General features: G+C 54.7%; 9 protein-coding genes across 9 annotated transcripts; 7 read left to right on the plus strand and 2 right to left on the minus strand.

Annotated features, from left to right (window-relative positions):
• Nucleotides 1–205: 205 nt before the first annotated feature.
• BJX68DRAFT_115856 (aldo/keto reductase family protein) lies at nucleotides 206–1,746 on the plus strand. The gene is made up of 2 exons (XM_071036003.1): nucleotides 206–705; nucleotides 765–1,746. The coding sequence occupies exons 1-2, from the start codon at nucleotides 412–414 to the stop codon at nucleotides 1,497–1,499; spliced, it is 1,029 nt and encodes a 342-aa protein (XP_070904387.1). The 5' UTR covers nucleotides 206–411; the 3' UTR covers nucleotides 1,500–1,746.
• A 326-nt stretch (nucleotides 1,747–2,072) lies between these two features.
• BJX68DRAFT_115872 (uncharacterized protein) lies at nucleotides 2,073–4,225 on the plus strand. The gene is made up of 5 exons (XM_071036005.1): nucleotides 2,073–2,835; nucleotides 2,892–3,050; nucleotides 3,122–3,394; nucleotides 3,472–3,594; nucleotides 3,676–4,225. Exons 1-5 carry the CDS (start codon nucleotides 2,297–2,299, stop codon nucleotides 4,109–4,111), a joined length of 1,530 nt encoding a protein of 509 aa, XP_070904388.1. The 5' UTR covers nucleotides 2,073–2,296; the 3' UTR covers nucleotides 4,112–4,225.
• A 201-nt stretch (nucleotides 4,226–4,426) lies between these two features.
• Nucleotides 4,427–5,911, plus strand: BJX68DRAFT_261894 (ankyrin repeat domain-containing protein; the record flags this gene model as incomplete). Its single annotated transcript, XM_071044306.1, has 1 exon — nucleotides 4,427–5,911. The coding sequence occupies one exon, from the start codon at nucleotides 4,427–4,429 to the stop codon at nucleotides 5,909–5,911; it is 1,485 nt and encodes a 494-aa protein (XP_070904389.1).
• Nucleotides 5,912–6,182: 271 nt separating this feature from the next.
• Nucleotides 6,183–7,574, plus strand: BJX68DRAFT_252369 (major facilitator superfamily domain-containing protein; the record flags this gene model as incomplete). Its single annotated transcript, XM_071042553.1, has 2 exons — nucleotides 6,183–6,329; nucleotides 6,366–7,574. 2 exons carry the CDS (start codon nucleotides 6,183–6,185, stop codon nucleotides 7,572–7,574), a joined length of 1,356 nt encoding a protein of 451 aa, XP_070904390.1.
• Nucleotides 7,575–7,626: 52 nt separating this feature from the next.
• Nucleotides 7,627–8,084, plus strand: BJX68DRAFT_226273 (uncharacterized protein). Its single transcript, XM_071038484.1, has one exon. The coding sequence runs from the start codon at nucleotides 7,727–7,729 to the stop codon at nucleotides 7,988–7,990; it is 264 nt and encodes an 87-aa protein (XP_070904391.1). The 5' UTR covers nucleotides 7,627–7,726; the 3' UTR covers nucleotides 7,991–8,084.
• A 92-nt stretch (nucleotides 8,085–8,176) lies between these two features.
• On the minus strand, nucleotides 8,177–9,676 carry BJX68DRAFT_252370 (uncharacterized protein; the record flags this gene model as incomplete). Its single annotated transcript, XM_071042554.1, has 1 exon — nucleotides 8,177–9,676. One exon carries the CDS (start codon nucleotides 9,674–9,676, stop codon nucleotides 8,177–8,179), a length of 1,500 nt encoding a protein of 499 aa, XP_070904392.1.
• A 628-nt stretch (nucleotides 9,677–10,304) lies between these two features.
• BJX68DRAFT_261897 (uncharacterized protein) lies at nucleotides 10,305–10,598 on the plus strand (the record flags this gene model as incomplete). The annotated part of the gene is made up of 2 exons (XM_071044307.1): nucleotides 10,305–10,477; nucleotides 10,529–10,598. 2 exons carry the CDS (start codon nucleotides 10,305–10,307, stop codon nucleotides 10,596–10,598), a joined length of 243 nt encoding a protein of 80 aa, XP_070904393.1.
• Nucleotides 10,599–11,092: 494 nt separating this feature from the next.
• Nucleotides 11,093–14,282, minus strand: BJX68DRAFT_261898 (uncharacterized protein; the record flags this gene model as incomplete). The annotated part of the gene is made up of 4 exons (XM_071044308.1): nucleotides 11,093–12,417; nucleotides 12,482–13,288; nucleotides 13,335–13,809; nucleotides 13,860–14,282. The coding sequence occupies 4 exons, from the start codon at nucleotides 14,280–14,282 to the stop codon at nucleotides 11,093–11,095; spliced, it is 3,030 nt and encodes a 1,009-aa protein (XP_070904394.1).
• A 1,110-nt stretch (nucleotides 14,283–15,392) lies between these two features.
• BJX68DRAFT_261899 (major facilitator superfamily domain-containing protein) lies at nucleotides 15,393–17,077 on the plus strand (the record flags this gene model as incomplete). The annotated part of the gene is made up of 5 exons (XM_071044309.1): nucleotides 15,393–15,492; nucleotides 15,548–16,003; nucleotides 16,084–16,194; nucleotides 16,252–16,755; nucleotides 16,854–17,077. 5 exons carry the CDS (start codon nucleotides 15,393–15,395, stop codon nucleotides 17,075–17,077), a joined length of 1,395 nt encoding a protein of 464 aa, XP_070904395.1.
• Nucleotides 17,078–17,408: the final 331 nt, after the last annotated feature.

Consider the following 17,408-nt stretch of genomic DNA (forward strand, 5'->3'; position numbering starts at 1 on the left):
ATAGGAGCGACCTTAAGAGACCAGACCAGGATGACCGTCGGCAACGGACCGTGTTGAGTATAGTTCGTGATGGAGATTTTATCCAGTGAAGATTGGGCACTGATGTCAGCTGAAGGGCGCACTTCTCCGGTGGGAGCGAAGGTCCGCTAGTCCACACGCACACGAGCCAGTCAGATCCTTTCTACAACCCCTCATCTACGACCCCGCCATGGAGGCGTCCTTTGCCAAGAGCTGCTGAGAGGTGTACATGATTACCAAGCCTCAGCCGCACCAGGAACTCTGTATATTTTCGGGAGGGGCAGCTTCTCAGTGAGCGATCCGGGAATCCGCAGCACTCTGTTATCAGCCCAGAAGCGTTCATTTTCAGTCAACTCTAGTGAACCTATAGTGAGATTCGCACAATTCATCAAAATGTCATCTCCCGTCGGACTGGTTATGGGGGCGAACTCCTTCCTCACGGAAAATAGCTTCGGAGGGTATGACGGGATGAGGGAGGCCGCCTCCATCCTCAATGCAGAAGGCGTCAGGAGCATCGACTCTGCCGCCATTCATGGTGCGCACGAGGATGTTATGGCGGAGATTGGCATCGCGAAGACATTCGAGATTGATTCGAAGTGGTCCGGGGCGGCCATGCCAGTGCCGTCGACAAAGGAGGCTATCATCGCAAGCGCAGAGGCGAGTTTGAAGAGGACGAAGGCAGAGCAGGTAGGTTTAGCAAAATCCATCGTGAAAGAACAAGCCCAGCTAAAGAGATCTCATGCTAGTTCGACGTCTACTACCTCCACGCCCCGGACCGTCGCGTCCCCTTCGAGCTCCAGCTTGACGCCATCAACACCCTCTACGAACAGGGAAGGATCAAACGTTTTGGAGTATCGAATGCCTTCGGCCACGAAGTCGAGGAAATGGTCCGCATCGCGAAACAAAACAACTGGGTGGCGCCTTCCGTTTATCAAGGTAACTACTCCGCTGTTGCTCGTCGTCAGGAAAAGGAGCTCTTTCCTATTCTCAGGAAGTACGGTATCGCATTCTACGCCTACTCGCCTATCGCGGGCGGCTTTCTGGCCAAAGAGGCGGAACAATTCGAGAACGGACCGCAGGGAACCGGGCGCTGGGATCCTACCAATTTCGTTGGAGGGGTATACCACGCCATGTACAACAGACCCGCAATTGTCGAGGGCCTCCGAGAGTGGAACGCTATATCAAAGGAGAGTGGGATCCCAGGAGTCGAGCTAGCATACCGCTGGGTCGTCCACAATTCAGCGCTTCACGGCGAGAACGGCGACAAGATCCTCATCGGTCCGCAGGACTTGAAGCAGATGAAAGAGATTCTGGAGTTTGTCAAAAAGGGCCCGTTGAGTGAGGAGATTACGAAGAAGATTGATGGCATTTGGAGCATTGTGGAGAAGGACGCGCCCCTGGATAACTGGAATGATGTCATGTCGAAGATGAATGTCACGCCGCAGGACCATGAGGCGAAGGAGTTGTATGGGAAGGAGTGAAGAGCCCAGGCTCTGCGACAAAACAGTGTCGTCTGTGCTAGAATATGGTCTACATTCTATTTTGCGGTGATGCGATGTTGCTTTCCTGAGACACGCAATCAGAAATATATCGGGGGCAGATGAATGATAATTGTTTGACGAGATCGCCCAAAAGATGCCGATCAACCCGTCGGCTTATTCCCACATAATTCAGAAACTGATTTTATGCACAGCAAGTAGTTGAAATCAGCTTCTGTCCGGATGAAAGCACCGCGAGTTGGGAGATGGCAGCATCCCTGCCACACGGCCCTGACATTTGGACAACAATCACTACGTCCGTTAGCAAAAGAGTCTGCCTAACCAGCCAGCTCCACGACAGCTTCAGCATTGGCCAATGACAAGCCAAGCGAGGCTAAGCCGCCGCTTCACAAGAAAAAAGACCCTAGGAAGACCCTTTCGGCCTTTGGCCCCCAAATTCATGCAGCAGCCAATGAGACTGGTTACGAAGACCCATTTTTTGAGGCATCCGCCAGTCGGAAGCGAGGAGCAACCATCCCACCCTTTTGCTTGCTTGACTTTGCGCTAGGCTGGGTGGTTGGTCATCCAGGATCCTGTTCTGTGGGAAACGACCCTTGGAGAGATAAACAAACCCGGGCCGTGAGAAACTAGGGTCTGGCGTAGCAACCGACGGGGTTGGGGTTAGCTTTAGGCAAACGCGTTTTTGGATACACTATATCTTTGCTCAATTGACTTTCTCAGACGGTCTTGGTATTTGTTTATTCAAGCCTTTGTTGACGATTTGAGAAGGACGTGAGAAAATGGCGCGTCACCTCGTCGGCTTCGCTGCCCTCGCGATGGGACTCATCTCAGGTACGTCTCACCCACCTCAATCATCAGCGCTAAACATTGAGAACAATTGTACAGGTGCAACCGCCCAAGAACCTGAAATCCCATCCGCCTGCTCAAACAGCGCCTCCCTTTCGATCCCCATCGCCACCCAGTCCGACATCTACACCCTCCTCAACGCCGGGTGCACGACACTATACGGGCAACTCCGTATCCAGAGCAGTTTTGAGGGCGAATTCGTTCTTCCTAATGTGACGGCCATTAAAATCGACGGGGTCGTCGTCGAAGATGACGGGGATTTGCGTGTCACGGCCATTGAGCTGCCGGATCTTGTTGAGGTATCGAATTCGATTGTACTCGGCACGCTGGGAACGGTAAGGCGGGTGTCGATGCCGAAACTCAAGAGGATTCCGGGGAATCTTTCGGGGAGGCTTTGGGTCGAGAATGCGACGGTTGAGTTTGATGCGTTGGAGAGTGCTAAGGGGTTGGATCTTGTGGGGAATCTTACGAGGTATGCTGTTCCTTAAACCCTGCCGCTCGTTCGAAGCAATGTCTGACATGTTGCAGTCTTGACTTCCCATCATTGCGGAGCGTCAACAAAACTGTTTCTATATGCAATGTTCCGGACTGCGATCTGGAGTACAATGTTGCGCGTACCGCTATGGACATTTCGTTCCCTGCGCTCGAGTCTGTTGGTGTGTTTTACGTCAAGGGGACGGCGTCAAGGTGAGCTTCCGTCCATCTTCCCTGCTCAAAAGCCAGAAAGAATCTGTTCATCTAATGGATATCGTCTGCAGGATCTCCGCGCCAAACCTCTCTGCCATCGGGATGCTTCCCATGGTATTGCCAACTGCAGGAAATGCCACGAGCATGACAAACTCCACGAGCGCTGCAAATACTACAGATACTCTGGAAACCACCAGCACTAACCTTGAGTCTCGAAGTACCACTGGCCAACTGGACGTGCTCCAGGGCCTGAACCTCCACCTTGAGAACGTGCCATTGAACATCAGCTTTCCCAGTCTTGTCAATGTGACGCTGAGCGCGAACTTCAAGGGTCCTTTGCTTAGGTACGCCCCTCACCTATATATCCACATTAAACGCACTCGAATGCGTACCCAAACAACTAAACTAACCCTTTGACCAGCCTGAACCTTCCAAACATGACAACCTACCCTGAAAACTTCACTGTGTACACCACCGAGAGAGCAAAGATTACCCTCCCCGTCATCCACGCGCAGAACCTCGAGTTCCAAGGGTCGATGGAAATGTGAGCTTTCTCCCCTCCCTCTCTGCCTAAACCCATTCAATCCTCATTCAGCGCAAAATCAAACCTAACCTCAGCATATAGCCTAAACCTCACCCACCTCCACGAACCCTTCTCCCTAACCGTCTACTCCGACGAGACCATCCAATGCAGCGACATCACCGTCCCCGGCGGCGCACAATCCCAACCGAACGTCTACTGCACCTGGGACTCCTATACATACATACCTTACCACAAGCCCGGGCTCAACACGTGGCAGAAGGTCGTTATCGCAGTTGGCGTGATCGTCGCCGTGGCGGTGAGTGTCCTCGCGGGAATCCTGCTATGGAGACGGCGCAAGGCGAAGAGGGGGTTGAAGATGGGGCTTGTGTGGAGGCCGGGTTCTGTGGGGAGTTGGAGGAAGGACAGCAGCGAGAGTAGTGATAGTGATGCGGATAGTGGGCTGGGGAAGGAGATGGATGTGGTGGTTCAAAGGAGGGGATCGCCGCCGCCGTATCCTCCCAGGCCGGAGGCGGTTTGAGGAGAATTCGAAGGTTAAGTCTCAGACGGATATGGGAAAAAAAAAATGGAAGGGAGTGTGAGAGCTGGGGTGGTCGTTGATGAGTTGATGCGTCTCGGCCGGACCCTGAATGATGCACTGATAGACGTTAGATATAGTTGGTTTTCACGAGATGGATGAATGATGAAAGTGCACAGCCTCAAGATGGACCCCAAACAGACCAATAACAGACTGGTTTAAGCATTACTAATGCCCGCGAGGTCTCACTGGAAACAAACAGAGCTGAAAGCGATCTGCAAGCTCAGCTCTTCCACTGCCCCGCGACTCGATCGCAACATGTCGCTACTTGGCCTCCCCAACGAACTGCTCTTAGAGATCACAAGCCAACACCTCTACAAAGAACGGGAAATCTATGCGTTCATGCGCACAAACCGCCGACTCTACTCTATCGCAAGGCAAGAGCTCTACCGATTCAACGCAGCCTACGACAATTCCAGCGCCCTGCATGTGGCAGCCGAGACGGGAAATCTAGATACAATAGTATACGCACATGAGCACGGAGGCGCGGTGCTCGAGGCGGCGCGTGGCCACGACGCTGCGACGCCGCTCCATCTTGCCAGCAGGGCGGGCCATGTCGCGATTGTCGACTTCTTGCTCGCCCAAAACGTGGCGGTAAACACGCGCGATGGGACTGATAGGACGGCCCTCTGCGAGGCCGTGCAACATGGCCATTTCGCCATCGTTGAGAGACTGCTGGCGGTCGACGGCATCGATCCGGGTATACCGGATTCGTTTCGCCAGTCCCCGTTGTGGTGGGCTTGTCAACGCGGGCATCTCAGAATTGTCCAAGCTCTCCTTTGCAGAGAGGACGTGGATGTCAACAGCGGGTGCGACGATAACGAGACGCCGTTGTTTGTTGCAGCTTTCCGGAACCACGTCGACGTTGTAAAGACCCTGCTGGCGGACGACAGAGTCGATCCGAACCTCGTTGCTAACTTCACGGAGACGACTCTGACGATGGCATGCGAGAAAGGATATGAGCAGGTTGTGCGGGCGCTCTTGGCCTCACCCAAGACGGAAATCCAACCGGACATCTACGGTCGACACGCCCTCTTCCACGCGGTGGAGGGGAACCACACGGGCATTGTCGATATGTTACTCGACCATGGCGCCCCAATCGATGCTCCAGACCACTCCGGACAGACGGCACTCTTCATGGCCGCGCGCAATGGTCTAGCGAAGATGGCCTACCATTTGATCACCCGTGGAGCGGATCCCTCGCCAGCAAGTGCCAGAGGCTACACGCCGCTTTGCTGGGCAGCGCACGCTAACTCGGCGTCGATTATCAAGATTCTGCTAGAGGATCCACGGGTAGATGCCAACCAAGTCGCTCCGACCGGCTCAAGGCCAATGCACATAGCCGCAGTCAACGCGTGCGAAGCGCTTGAGCACTTTCTCCAGAGGGATGACGTTGATGTGAACTGCCAGGACAGGATTGGGAGGACGCCTTTGATGTTGGCTGTATGGAGGGCAAGAATGTGCCACATTGAGCTCCTGCTCGCGAATGAGAAGATAGATGTCAACGTTCAGTCAAAGGACGGAAGCACGGCGCTCGTGTACGCAGCAAAGCAGGGGCGCACAGGTGTCATCAAGGCGTTGCTGGGTCATCCGAAGATTGATATAAATGTGGCGGATGGAGAGGGTCGAACTGCCTTGTACTGGGCGAGAGAGGAGGGAGATGGGCAGATCGCGGAGCTCTTGGTCGCCGCGGGTGCGAGGGAGGAGGCACTGGATGGGTTCAAGGAAATTGATGGGATCTAAAGCTGGTGTGAATTCGGGTACTATAAGTAGACTATGCACATAGGGCTCATACTCTTCAAGAACCCCCCGGTCTGGAGCTCAGTTGGAGACAGAGGCGATTATTGGCTGTAACCCCGCGGTCGGGATTCCGTTTCCGATTCGGCAGGAGCGACCGCTGGCTTACGGTGGGGGCACCTGCCTCACTAAGCGAGGCCTTCTCCTCTTCTCGTTCTCCAACTCGAAGTTATCCAACTGCCACTCCAACTTTTCGCATCCTCAACCAGCGCCCACCATGGCGCACGCTCTGGGTGCCATATCAATCGTGTCCGAGCCTGTTCCCCCTACACCTACTGTCAAACAGCAAAGATGCGACCATGTTCTCCAGGTTACTCCACCGACAACGAATCTCGAAAGCACACCGCCGCCGACAGCGAGGCCCGTGGACTCACGCATGGCACCCACTACTCGCATCCAGAAGCTGCGCCTGCTCAGTACTTGCATGATGGGTTTCGGAAATGGCCTAAACGACAGTGTTCCAGGAGCGCTCATTCCCTACATGGAAACCCATTACTCGATCAGCTACGCCATCGTGTCGCTTATCTTTGTTACGAATGCAGTTGGCTTCATCGCTGCCGCGCCCCTTACAGATCTTGTTGAGCAACGGCTCGGCCGTGGCAGAGCGTATATCCTCGCCGAAGCTCTCATGGGCGCCGGATATGTGATCATCATCTGCACGCCTCCGTACCCGCTTGTTGTTTTGTCTTTCTTGCTCATTGGCCTCGGTGAGGGAATGGACCTCGCGTTTAACAATGTGTTCTGCGCCAATTATGGCAACGGGACTACGGCTCTGGGGGTTCAACATGGCAGCTACGGATTGGGAGGTACAGTTGGGCCGTTGATCGGTACAGCGATCGCATCCAGCGGTGTGATCTGGTCTCGCTTCTACGCCGTCGCGATCGCAATTGTAGCGATCAACGCCTCCTTTGCCGGATGGGCTTTCTGGAACTATGAGGCGCCGAAGCCACGAACTCAGGTGCCGGAGAGCATCTCCCTCGAGACCGGAACCGCAGTTACTGTAGAACCAACCGAGCCCTCCAAACGGACTCTGCTGAAGCTCGCTCTAAAGAGCCCCGTCACAATCCTAGGCGCCCTCTTCATCTTCGCCTACCAAGGCGCCGAAGTCAGCATCTCGGGCTGGGTCATCAGCTTTCTCGTGGCAACCCGCCACGGCGACCTCTCCTCCGTCGGCTACGTAACTGCTGGTTTCTGGGGCGGAATCACTGTTGGCCGCCTGGTCATCTCCCCGATAGCCTTCCGACTCGGTGAACGAATCTCCGTCGCCGCCTTTGTTCTGGGCAGTCTCGCCTTTCAGCTCGTCGTCTGGTTTGTGCCGAGTATCGTGGGAAATGCCGTCGCAGTTGCGATAATTGGATTGCTCCTGGGACCCGTGTACCCGTGTGCAATGGCGGTGTTCTGCCGACTATTGGATGCAAATCTGCAATTGACGAGTTTGGGCTTTGTGAGTGGTGCTGGAAGCTCCGGGGGTGCGGTTGCGCCGCTTGTTACGGGGTTGGTTGCGCAGAAGAAAGGGACCTGGGTCCTGCATCCGATTTGCATCGGGCTTTATGGAGCGATGATGGGGGCTTGGTGTTTGTTGCCCAGGCAGAAGAAGAGGGACGAATGAATAATGTGATAATGGCAGATAAGGATGGCTTTGAGTGCGCAGTGGATATTATGCTTGATTTGTGCAGTATTTAAGTGATATCAGCGGTACCAGAATGTCAAGTCCAACAAATAAACACCTTGAACCAATGCTAATTCCCTCTCATTAGCCCCATGTCTCCGGGTTTGGGGGACTGTGGAGGGAAGCGCGCAGGGATTGGAGAGATAGAGAGGAAGGGGAAGCCGTGGCTTATATACCTTGCTCGCAAGGTCTCGAGAGGGGCGAGGATGGAGCAAAGACACTCGGACGATCCCGATGGGGCCATGACAGAATGCGTTCTCACGGTTATCAGCTTTGGAGCTACTACAGCCTGCCTGGTCCCTGGCGCAACATTATCTTGTACGCTACTGGGCCCCCGCAGGGTTACCGATCTCTGATATTCATGCGCAGGACACTGTGCGGAGCAAGGGGCTAATAGTCCATGCTGGACTTCGTGTCGCTAGCTCCAAGTATGTGTCTTTGGCTTCAAACCTGGCATCTCAATTACAAAAGTGAGCGAAACCACCAAGGTTGTTATTCTCCAATGCAATATAACTCTCTAGTTGTATACTGCTTGACTTTGCTTACTCCACCCCCAGCGCCCCAAGAACGATATCATTACACCTCCCCAAAACACCCAAAACCTCCTCCTTCCCATGCCACGCATCATTATACGCCGCACTCAGCGCAAGCCTCCCCTTCCACGTATCCAAAAACAACCCGAGCCCGGTCCCCAGCTCCTCGCCCGTGACCCACGGACTATCGACACTGAAACTTCCATACTGATGCCGAATGACATTGTCCAGCACGCCCATACTCGAAATCGACGCAGAGGGGGTCTCATTCCGCGGCGGGATCGCGGGTGGGTCGTCCCTGGGTCGCGGGAGGATCTTCATCGCCCAGTATGCGGGAACGAGCTTGATGTGGTCGGTGTTGTTGCGGATTGCAACGTAGTAGTCGCGCATATACTGTGCGATGGGGAGGAATTCGTCTTGGCTGGTCGGTGCGCCAGTGGATCCGGTTGCTGGGACCGTGAGGTCGACAGCGAGGCCGCGGCCGGAGATGGAGTGGTAGACGGAGACCGGGTGCGCTGCTGTCCCGTAGGGCGGGTTGCAGTGGTTCCGCTCGTTGATCAGGCAGTAGCTGATATACCGGACGGAGCGCTCGGTGTCTTTGCGCTCCTGGAGATCGCGGACGGCGAGGGCGACGGCGGCGTGGTAGGCGTGTGTGACGCTGAGGCCGAGGCTGCGGCATTGAACCTGGAGTTTGGATGTTGTTTCAGCGGAGAGTGTGACAGCAACTCGCTGGTGCTTTCCGGGGGTGAGATTCGTCTTGTTGAACGGGGGGCTGGCGACCTCGACGCCCTTTGACAGCGCGGCGTTGTATTCGAGGACGTCCTTTATGGTGTTTTCGAGTTCTGGCTCGAGGGTTGCGGCGAGCCCGGCGGCTACACGCAATGGGGGGCTGAGGTTCTTGTGCTCGTCGCCAAACACGGTGGTTACGCTATCGGTTTTCTCGTAGGCTTGCGCGGCGTGGGTGAAGAGGTTGTTGAAGAGGAGAAGCGTGCCCATGCCGTCGATGATGTCGTGGTGTGAGCGGAGGACGAGGTCTGCGTGGAATACTCCCTCATCTGTGGACGGGGGCTTTACAAGGAACAGCGTAGGCAGATCAGGCACTGGCGGGTCCGAGTTGCACCAGTCGAGCCCTGAGACACTCTCCTCCACGATGCGGAATGTCTCCTTCACCCATTTATCCTGTGGATTTGAGTCGGAGAAAGTCTCATAAACCTTCTGGTACTTCGATTCGGCGCCGTTATATTGGACTCTAGACGCAATGGTCGGATGATCATATCGCAGACGAAGCCACGCCTTGGCCAGTGCCTTTTCAACCTTTGCCTCTGTTTCCTGCAGCGACGAACCGGACTCGACAGGAACAGACAGCGAGATAAACCCCGTCATGGCGAAGAAGACTCGCCCTGTCCCTGCAAAGGACTTGGCGAGCGCTGTGTAGAATTCTTCAATCTCGTCGACATCTCTCTCGCACCGACCGGGCTGGGTAGCCTTCCAATCAAACTGCTTTGCCATGGCGACACTCAGTTGTAGTTCTGGTGATGAAAGACGAAATCGAGATGCTGGGAGGCAAGAAGGCTCTGTCGAGTGACTGATTATCCGACGAGACACTTAAATGCATCTCGGGGAACGTCGGGCCGACCAGCCATGGTGCAATTCGTGATCTTCCAAACAGTGGACCCGACACTCCCCCGCGTGATGGCTTGGAGCTGGCACAATTGCCTGATACAGTAAAAAGGGCCGCTGCCCCTCGCAGAGTGTTTCCGCTCCGGTGCGTTCTCCGCAGCTGGCGTCAAGTGGGCAGTTTCGCCGGTGTTCTTCCGATCGTCTACCCCGCGGAAACGTTCCATCTTGTCTGGATCGTTGCTGTCCAAGCGTCAAAGGCTTCCAGGCTAGCCCAGTGGTCCGGTTTACCCGCGGCTGAATTATCTTCTCGGGGAAGCCACGGGACAGTATTCGTTCGATAGGGCCACGAAGCCTTCCGAGTCACCAGAGATGACGCTTACGCTGCCTACACTACCATATCAGGCACAGAGGCATCCTTCAGAGTGCTGACAACCCTTGGCAATTGGGACCGGCATTTTATAAGCTTCCGTGTGCCGTCTTCTCTGGTGAGTGCAGGTCCATCTGCCGTTCCATTCCAATGGAGGCGATGAGCACAGAGACCGAAGCGCCACCGCCGTATCGGCTGATCCTCAAACTCATCAGTGCAGGCTTTGCGGTTCTCGTGGCGGGCATCAATGATGGCAGTCTGGGACCAGTCATTCCGCATATCCGAGAGAGCTATGAGATCAAAGAGGATAAGATCGCCATCATGTATGCTGACCTCACGCCCATAACTTCACATGCCTGGTGACACTCACCTAGTTACGCTGCTACCTTCTGCGGCTGGTTCGTCACTGCCCTCACCAACAGCAACCGCTATCTAGCGCAATGAACAAGTTCCGCAGAAGCGAGCGATGGAGTGGTTAGTGCGGGGTTATCAATCTCCTCAATCGCCTTTTCGTCCCTCGCGTAGTCCAGAAGGGGCTATTTCGCCACTGATCATCCCACGGCCCTCGCCTGCCGTTTGCTAGCTGTCTTGGTCTGCTTAATGATTAGCTGTGCTTTCTGCAGCATTCTGAAGGAACGCGAATGAGAGACTACGATTCAATTGGATTCCTATTGGAGGTTCCTGACCGTAAAACGTACTCTACGCTAGCTCTTGGGTCTGCAGGAGTCGTGGAGGGGCGGGTGGCCAGGTCACGGCATACATGGGGCGAGGATTAGATGGTAGAGATCCTCTAGACCAACAATTGTTCGATCAGATTAGGGCTGTGTGTACATCAGAAATTCGGGATGATGAATAGCCAGGCACCCGCGCAACGTTAATGATACTCACTTCAGGTGGCTCGGTCCACACCATATCATTTCAAGCCTCAGAGCCCCAGACTAGACGACAACGGTCCTATACGGTGTCAAAGTGACGCTCCCGACCAACCCAGCTTCACCCGCCGGCGGTGGCCCACCAAACCGCGACGCCGAAACACCCGCCGAAACAAGGTCGTTGAAGATCGTCCGCAAGTAGTTCCAAAGCGTCGTCGGCACAGTAACCCGAATAGTATTCTCTCCACGGCGCAGGTAGGGACCGATATCTGCCACGGAGTTCGTGAGGTCCAGTGGTGGGATCTGCTGGTCGTTGACGTAGACGGTGACTGTGTCGATGACGCGAGAGAATGAAAGGTATGCCCCGAAATCGACCTGGTTAGAGGGGCAGCGGCGGGTTGCTGGAGCGTTGTGCTCCCGTTTCGGTGGCCAAGTGAATGCCGTGTTGTAGTAGCCCACACCGGACGTGTTTGTTAGGGCTGGGATTTTGGTCCAGGATGTCGGCGTGGTGAGCTGGTGGGTTGTGTTGTATTTCACTGTATGTTGGCTGTCGTAGAGATCTTCTGGTGCCTCCCAGTGTTCAGCGGTTAGGGTCCAGGCAGAGAGCTGCAGTGGTTCAGGGACACAAGACGTATCCAGTGAGACCTTTTGGCCGGTACTGAGAACGGCATGCGATGTGCTTCCCGACCGAGAAACGTGAAGGGCGATCCTCCTGTCATCTGTGACTTTATTACCCAGAACGTGGGGCGGGGCGGCTTGAACATGATAGCGAGGGACAGGGTGGTCTCTGGCGAGCTTATCCGAAAAGGCAAAGAAGAGGGTTTGGTTTCCGGCGAGGTTGATGGGGATTGTAGTTGTAGAATGGCTCTGAGTGTAAACAAGGACAGGTGAGATGTCCCCTGTCCATGGGTTGAGAATGAAGGGCGTTTCTGTGCTCTCAACGGTAATACTTCCCGTTGACGGAACCAGATCCGAATAGACGACTGCGTAGCTGTAATTTTCTACCTCGCCCCATGTAGTATAGCAGGTGCCGTTTGTCTTGACCTCGACTCTCGGCCGCAGACCAAGTTCTCTGAGTTTGCGCGCAACGGACCCTGCAGCCACCGTGTGTACATTCCGTAGGCGTAGTAGACGAGCCAAATCCCGGTCGTACTTGGGCTTTTGCGAATCACGACCCGTCGGATAATAGCCTGGTGTCCCGCCACTGAAGATGACTGGTAGGCCGTTGCGTGCATAGCGATCGAGAGCTTGGATGGCGTCTAGGGTGAGGTTCTGCGTGGCCTCGACGATGAATGCCTTCCATGCCGGACCATCCGGGGCCAGGACTCCGTTGCGGACCTTGGCTTCCTTGAGAGCGAGATTGTCCGCCGAGAGATAGTTCCAAGACCAGCCTATATTCGTATGATGATTAGCTGCAAACTCTATAAGGTTACTAACTCGGGTGGAGTAACAAACCTTCCTTCAGCAAGTCCTCCCCCTGATAGATGTTGTCAATAGTCGTCGCTGACTCCTTGTGATAAAGCACCACATCTGCCTTTGGCACGCTATTTTGCAAGATAGACTGGCCTCTAGCAATATAGTCCATGGTCTTCCTGAGGCCATGATCCCAAGCGGGCAAGCGTGGGGAAAACAGGTCGGAGAACATGTAGTTGAACGGTGTGTGCCCTGGCCATGTGGTGTTGGGATAAGTGCCCGAATAAGCCTGGCCATGCAAGACCATCTGGTTGACACCGCCGATAAACGCCCGATTGACGGAGAAAAGCAGCGAGGGCAGGTGATAGTTGTAGGCTGAACCGCGGACAGCACCCATCTCGTTGGAAACGATTCGCTTGCCTGACAACCGGGCAGGACCGGAGAATGCCCGGTACATGTCGATGTTGTCGAAGAAGGAAAGACTTTCGCATTCCGGTACGTCGAGTGAGGGGATCGCAGATAACATGTCCATGACGGAGCCGTATACTGGTTGGGCAGAGAATTTTACGCCGAGGTCATGGGCCCAGTCAGCCAGGGCAGTGAGGTATTCCTTGTATCCTGCGACTAGTGTGGCACGAAAGTCGTTGACAAAACTCAAACCTTCGTCCTCGGTGTCAAGTACGCACTCGAATGCCCCCGGTTGATCTTTCTGCATTACAACGGTATTTTGACGAAAGGTCAAGACGGGAAGATACGGCCTGATACTGTAGCCGTGCAGCCGCTTGAACCGTTCGGGTAGAGAGCGCGACCACGTTACGTTAAAGTGCATTTCGAGGCTGTCCTCCCAGGCTGTACACATGGTTAGCAGATGGTATATGCGTTGTGGGCGATGTACCATAATTTCCAGCTCTCGATAGCAGGGCGGCCACCTCGTCGGTCAATATGTGGTCTTGCCAGAACTCCTTGACAACAGCAGCACCTCGAGCGTCAAAGTGATCGACGGTGTATGACCCATCGTCAAAGATGTCGTCGTGCTGATCGGAGCGAAACGCAAGATTCCTCGCACCAGCTAGCCGTTCATAGAACGCAAACAGGCGGTAGTGTGTCCTGGAACGTGCCCTGGGCAGACGTAGGCTCACGTTTCCATGCCTATCGACGCAGCGTGTCTGCTCAGTCAATGTTTTGTGATTGAGGACAAACCTATCGTAGGTGACTGGGACAGGCAATCCGGCAAGACCGATTGTTTCGAACGTAATGGTCTCGTTTGACTCGACGAGTGCAGTGACCAGGGCGACGAGGTTGCCCGAACCCCAGCCGGGAATCTTCTTATCATATCGGCCACTTTCAGGAATTGCCGCTGTGTGCGGGGTCTGTACAATCAATCAAACGCTGTTTTCTCGAAGAACAAAGACTGACGCACCATATCCCATTGTAGCCCCTCCTTGTCCGGCTCGGCCGGCACGCCTTGTCCCTGGTTGGGCCCGAGGGCAAAGTCCATAACGAGTTCATGTTCCGCATGAGCCTCAAGAGCCGTCCTGAAAAGGTCGACAAACGGTGCGGTTCCGAAATTGTATACGGACCAGTCTACTGGAGGATTGGGGCTGAAAGTCCCTCCGTACTCGAAGAATGGGACCAGCTCCACACCACCAGCTCCAATATCAGCCGTATGTTTGATGTCCCGGGCAACGACATCACCATCGACACTCGCGTCCGGTAACCAGTATCGAAAGCGAGGACGGACGTCAGCAGGGGGGTCAGCGAAGGTATGGAGGCTGCTGCTGAGCTGTGCGAGTGATAGTGGTAGGCTTCCCAAGCAGAGAGGTGCGATCAACAAGTTTCGCATGGCGCCAAATAACATAATGGAGGTTGAACATAGTAAAGCCCAGATAACTGAGAATGGATACTTATAGGCTGCATCGTAGTCGATAGGTAATCCGGGGAACCCCGCAATCCCGCAGTCTCCCAGCCCACGATTATTTTCCAATTTGCTGAAATCTCGCTTCTCGGATGATATTGACGCGAGGGGTGTGGGTAAGGTCCATTAACTCTTACGATTCGTTCTTCTCGTCTAGAGACATCAATGCTCGTCAGAGCCCTTGTGGCGCGCCCGGAGATTCGCTGGTTGAGGACCAGTCTCGGGATAACGACACAGCGAAATTTTTCTAGCGTAGGTTGAGAATCCTAGGAGACTGGAGAAGAAAGGCACCGACAAGAAGACACTGGAGATTGGAGAGCTCTGACCTGCGAAGCTACCGTTGTCGAGCTGGTTTCCAGGCTACTCTCGAGTAGACCCTTGGCGCAATGGGTAGTCTGGGGGTGATGGCCAATAATGCTGCTATCCGAGAAACCCGAGGTAGCCAGTGACTGGGACCGAGATTTGCGGGGTAAGCCCCAAGGGGCCCCCGATAAGTCTGGTAGGGGAAGCGCGGATGGCCACTGACCTAACATGGCAGGCGCATGGTACCCCGGGGACTGGGGAACCACTGCACTTGGACCTCGTAGACCCAACGATCGGCACCACCTACACCGAGCAAAGATGATAAGAGTATTGTCGACGCTGCCATGTGCTGCAAAGCTGATGGAATATTATCACGGTGATTGGTGGTGGGAACGCCTGCTTCCTTGGCTCTTCGACTGTTGCAGAAATTGTTACGAATACGGCCGGGGCGCGGAACGAGGCGAGTTCTGATTGGGTACCCCATATTTGTATGGGTCACAGCTGACTGGGGGATTCCTGGAGAACCTCGCTTCCCCAGTCCGACTTTGAGATACAGGCATGAGCGCCTTTGTACCGAGATTCCGGTGGCGTCCAGACCGGGTCAGCTACCTCGTGCAGCCTGCTGTTGCTCGGGCATATTCCAACCGAGCAACGACCAGTATAAGATGCCTATATGATGATTAATCCGGTGTATCCAGCAAATTCCAGGATCCGTCGACATCCCCGAACAGCATCATGGGCATCTTCAAGAAGGGTCGGCTTACCGTGGCCGACGACACCGTCACCAATGCCGCACAGCTGACACTGAGACAATCCCTGCTGCCGAACATACTGGGTAGGCTCTCGATATCACCCGAGCAGTTCTCATAGAGACTGACAATATAGAATAGTAACCGTTCTCTTCTTCCTCTGGGGCTTTGCATACGGCCTCCTTGATGTTCTCAACTCCCACTTTCAAACGACGCTGAACATCACCCCCGCGAAGGCATCCGGCCTGTCCGCCTCGTACTTTGGTGCCTACTTTCTATGCCCCCTCACGATCTCCGGATGGATCCTGCGACGCTTTGGCTTCCGACTCACGTTCGTGACTGGCCTGGCTGTGCTGGCTGTCGGATGCCTCATGTTCTGGCCCTCGGGGATCAAAAAGTCCTTTGGCGGTTTCTGTGGCTCGATGTTTATTGTTGGTGCTGGACTGTCGACCCTGGAAACAGCGGCCGATCCGTTCCTTGCTATCTGCGGTCCTCCCAAGTATTCCGAGATTCGGTTGAATTTGGCGCAGGCTGTTCAGGGCGTTGGTGGGTTCGTGGCTCCCTTGTTGGCTAGTCGTGTTTTCTTTGCTCATACAGGTATGTGCTGGGCCATTTCATGATTTTTTTCTTCGACGATTTGGACAAGAGTCATGCTAATATGCATCACCCTGTATCAGTGGACGATGACCAGGGCCTCAAGAATGTGCAATGGGTGTACCTCGGAGTCGCCGGGTTCGTGGGCCTGCTCATCATCCTGTTCCTCTTCGTCCCATTCCCAGAGATCACAGGTATGCATACCAGCAAATACGAATCCCACTAATCATGGTACTAATCAGCCATCCTAGATGCCGACATGGGCGCCCAAGAAGCCGAAATCTCCGACCATGACTCAGGCCCCTTCCGCGCACAGTACACCCTCTTCCTGGGCGTCTTCTCCCAATTTTGCTACGTCGGCGCCCAAGTCGCCGTCGCAAACTATTTTATCAACTTCGCTGTCGAGGCCGGCAAGGACAAGGCCGAGGCGAGCGATCTATTCGCAGTCGCGCAGGCTGTCTACGCGGCCAACCGCTTCATTGCCGGTGGACTCATGGTCATTCCGGCGTTCAAGCCGCGGTATATGCTCCTCGTTTACCTGTCCATGTGCACGGTGTTTTCGATCATTTGTATCGTGACCAAGGGGACGGCGAGCGTGGCCATGTTAATTATGGTGTTTGTCTTTGAGAGTTGTTGCTTCGCGACGATTTTCTCGATGAGCATGAGGGGGCTGGGACGGCATACGAAGCGCGGTGGGAGTTTTCTGGTTGCGGCGATTAGTGGGGGTGCGGCGTTTCCTCCCATGATGGGTGCTGGTACGTCTTTACCCCGTTTGCTATAGATCCCCTCTCCGACCTTTTCCACATTCCATAGTCGGTGGGTGGCACGTACGGCTAATCAAAACCCGGAACAGTCGTCACAAACAAGAACGCCCATACAGCCATGGCGATACCCATGATGGGATACATTCTCGCGCTTACTTTCCCTGTCTATGTCAATCTCTTCCAGAAGGAGAGGATGGATTCGCACCGCGTGTCGGCAGTGGGGATTGCTCCGACGGAGAACAAACTAGAGCTTTCGACAGAGGAGGGCAAAGGCGGGTCGCAGACTCATATTGAGGAGGCGAGCGGCAGGTGAACATCACAAGCCTGATCCAGTCGGAGGTTCTTGGGCCTTGAACCCGTGGCGTGGGGAATTGAACTCGGATTCTTGAGCCTAGCCACTTTACATGGCCGATGTCGCCGTTGGAGCTGGAAATAGGAACAGGACATGTCTCTGCAATCTAGATCATAACTTACATCCCAAGTATAGTGCGCAATGAACGCATGTGATGAGGTGCCTTTCCCCGATCTATACGTACCCGAGCTAGTTATAGATGCGGAAGCGAACGTGGGGCGGGCGCAGTGAGGCTGAGCCGAGACCATCCCACGGCTGAAGTGCCTGGCCCCGCGCTGTACGGAGTATCCAG

This window comes from Aspergillus pseudodeflectus (assembly GCF_044049435.1).
Source record: "Aspergillus pseudodeflectus strain CBS 756.74 chromosome Unknown BJX68scaffold_3, whole genome shotgun sequence".
Lineage (NCBI taxonomy): Eukaryota > Fungi > Ascomycota > Eurotiomycetes > Eurotiales > Aspergillaceae > Aspergillus > Aspergillus pseudodeflectus.

Excerpts from the sequence above, each read along its gene's own strand:
- BJX68DRAFT_115856 (XM_071036003.1), top strand. The coding sequence starts at position 412 with ATGTCATCTCCCGTCGGACTGGTTATGGGGGCGAACTCCTTCCTCACG. Across the intron at positions 706-764 it reads AGAGGACGAAGGCAGAGCAG|TTCGACGTCTACTACCTCCA; the intron begins GTAGGTTTAGCA and ends ATCTCATGCTAG.
- BJX68DRAFT_115872 (XM_071036005.1), top strand. The coding sequence starts at position 2,297 with ATGGCGCGTCACCTCGTCGGCTTCGCTGCCCTCGCGATGGGACTCATC. Across the intron at positions 3,051-3,121 it reads GTCAAGGGGACGGCGTCAAG|GATCTCCGCGCCAAACCTCT; the intron begins GTGAGCTTCCGT and ends TATCGTCTGCAG. Across the intron at positions 3,395-3,471 it reads TTCAAGGGTCCTTTGCTTAG|CCTGAACCTTCCAAACATGA; the intron begins GTACGCCCCTCA and ends CCCTTTGACCAG.
- BJX68DRAFT_226273 (XM_071038484.1), top strand. The coding sequence starts at position 7,727 with ATGTCTCCGGGTTTGGGGGACTGTGGAGGGAAGCGCGCAGGGATTGGA.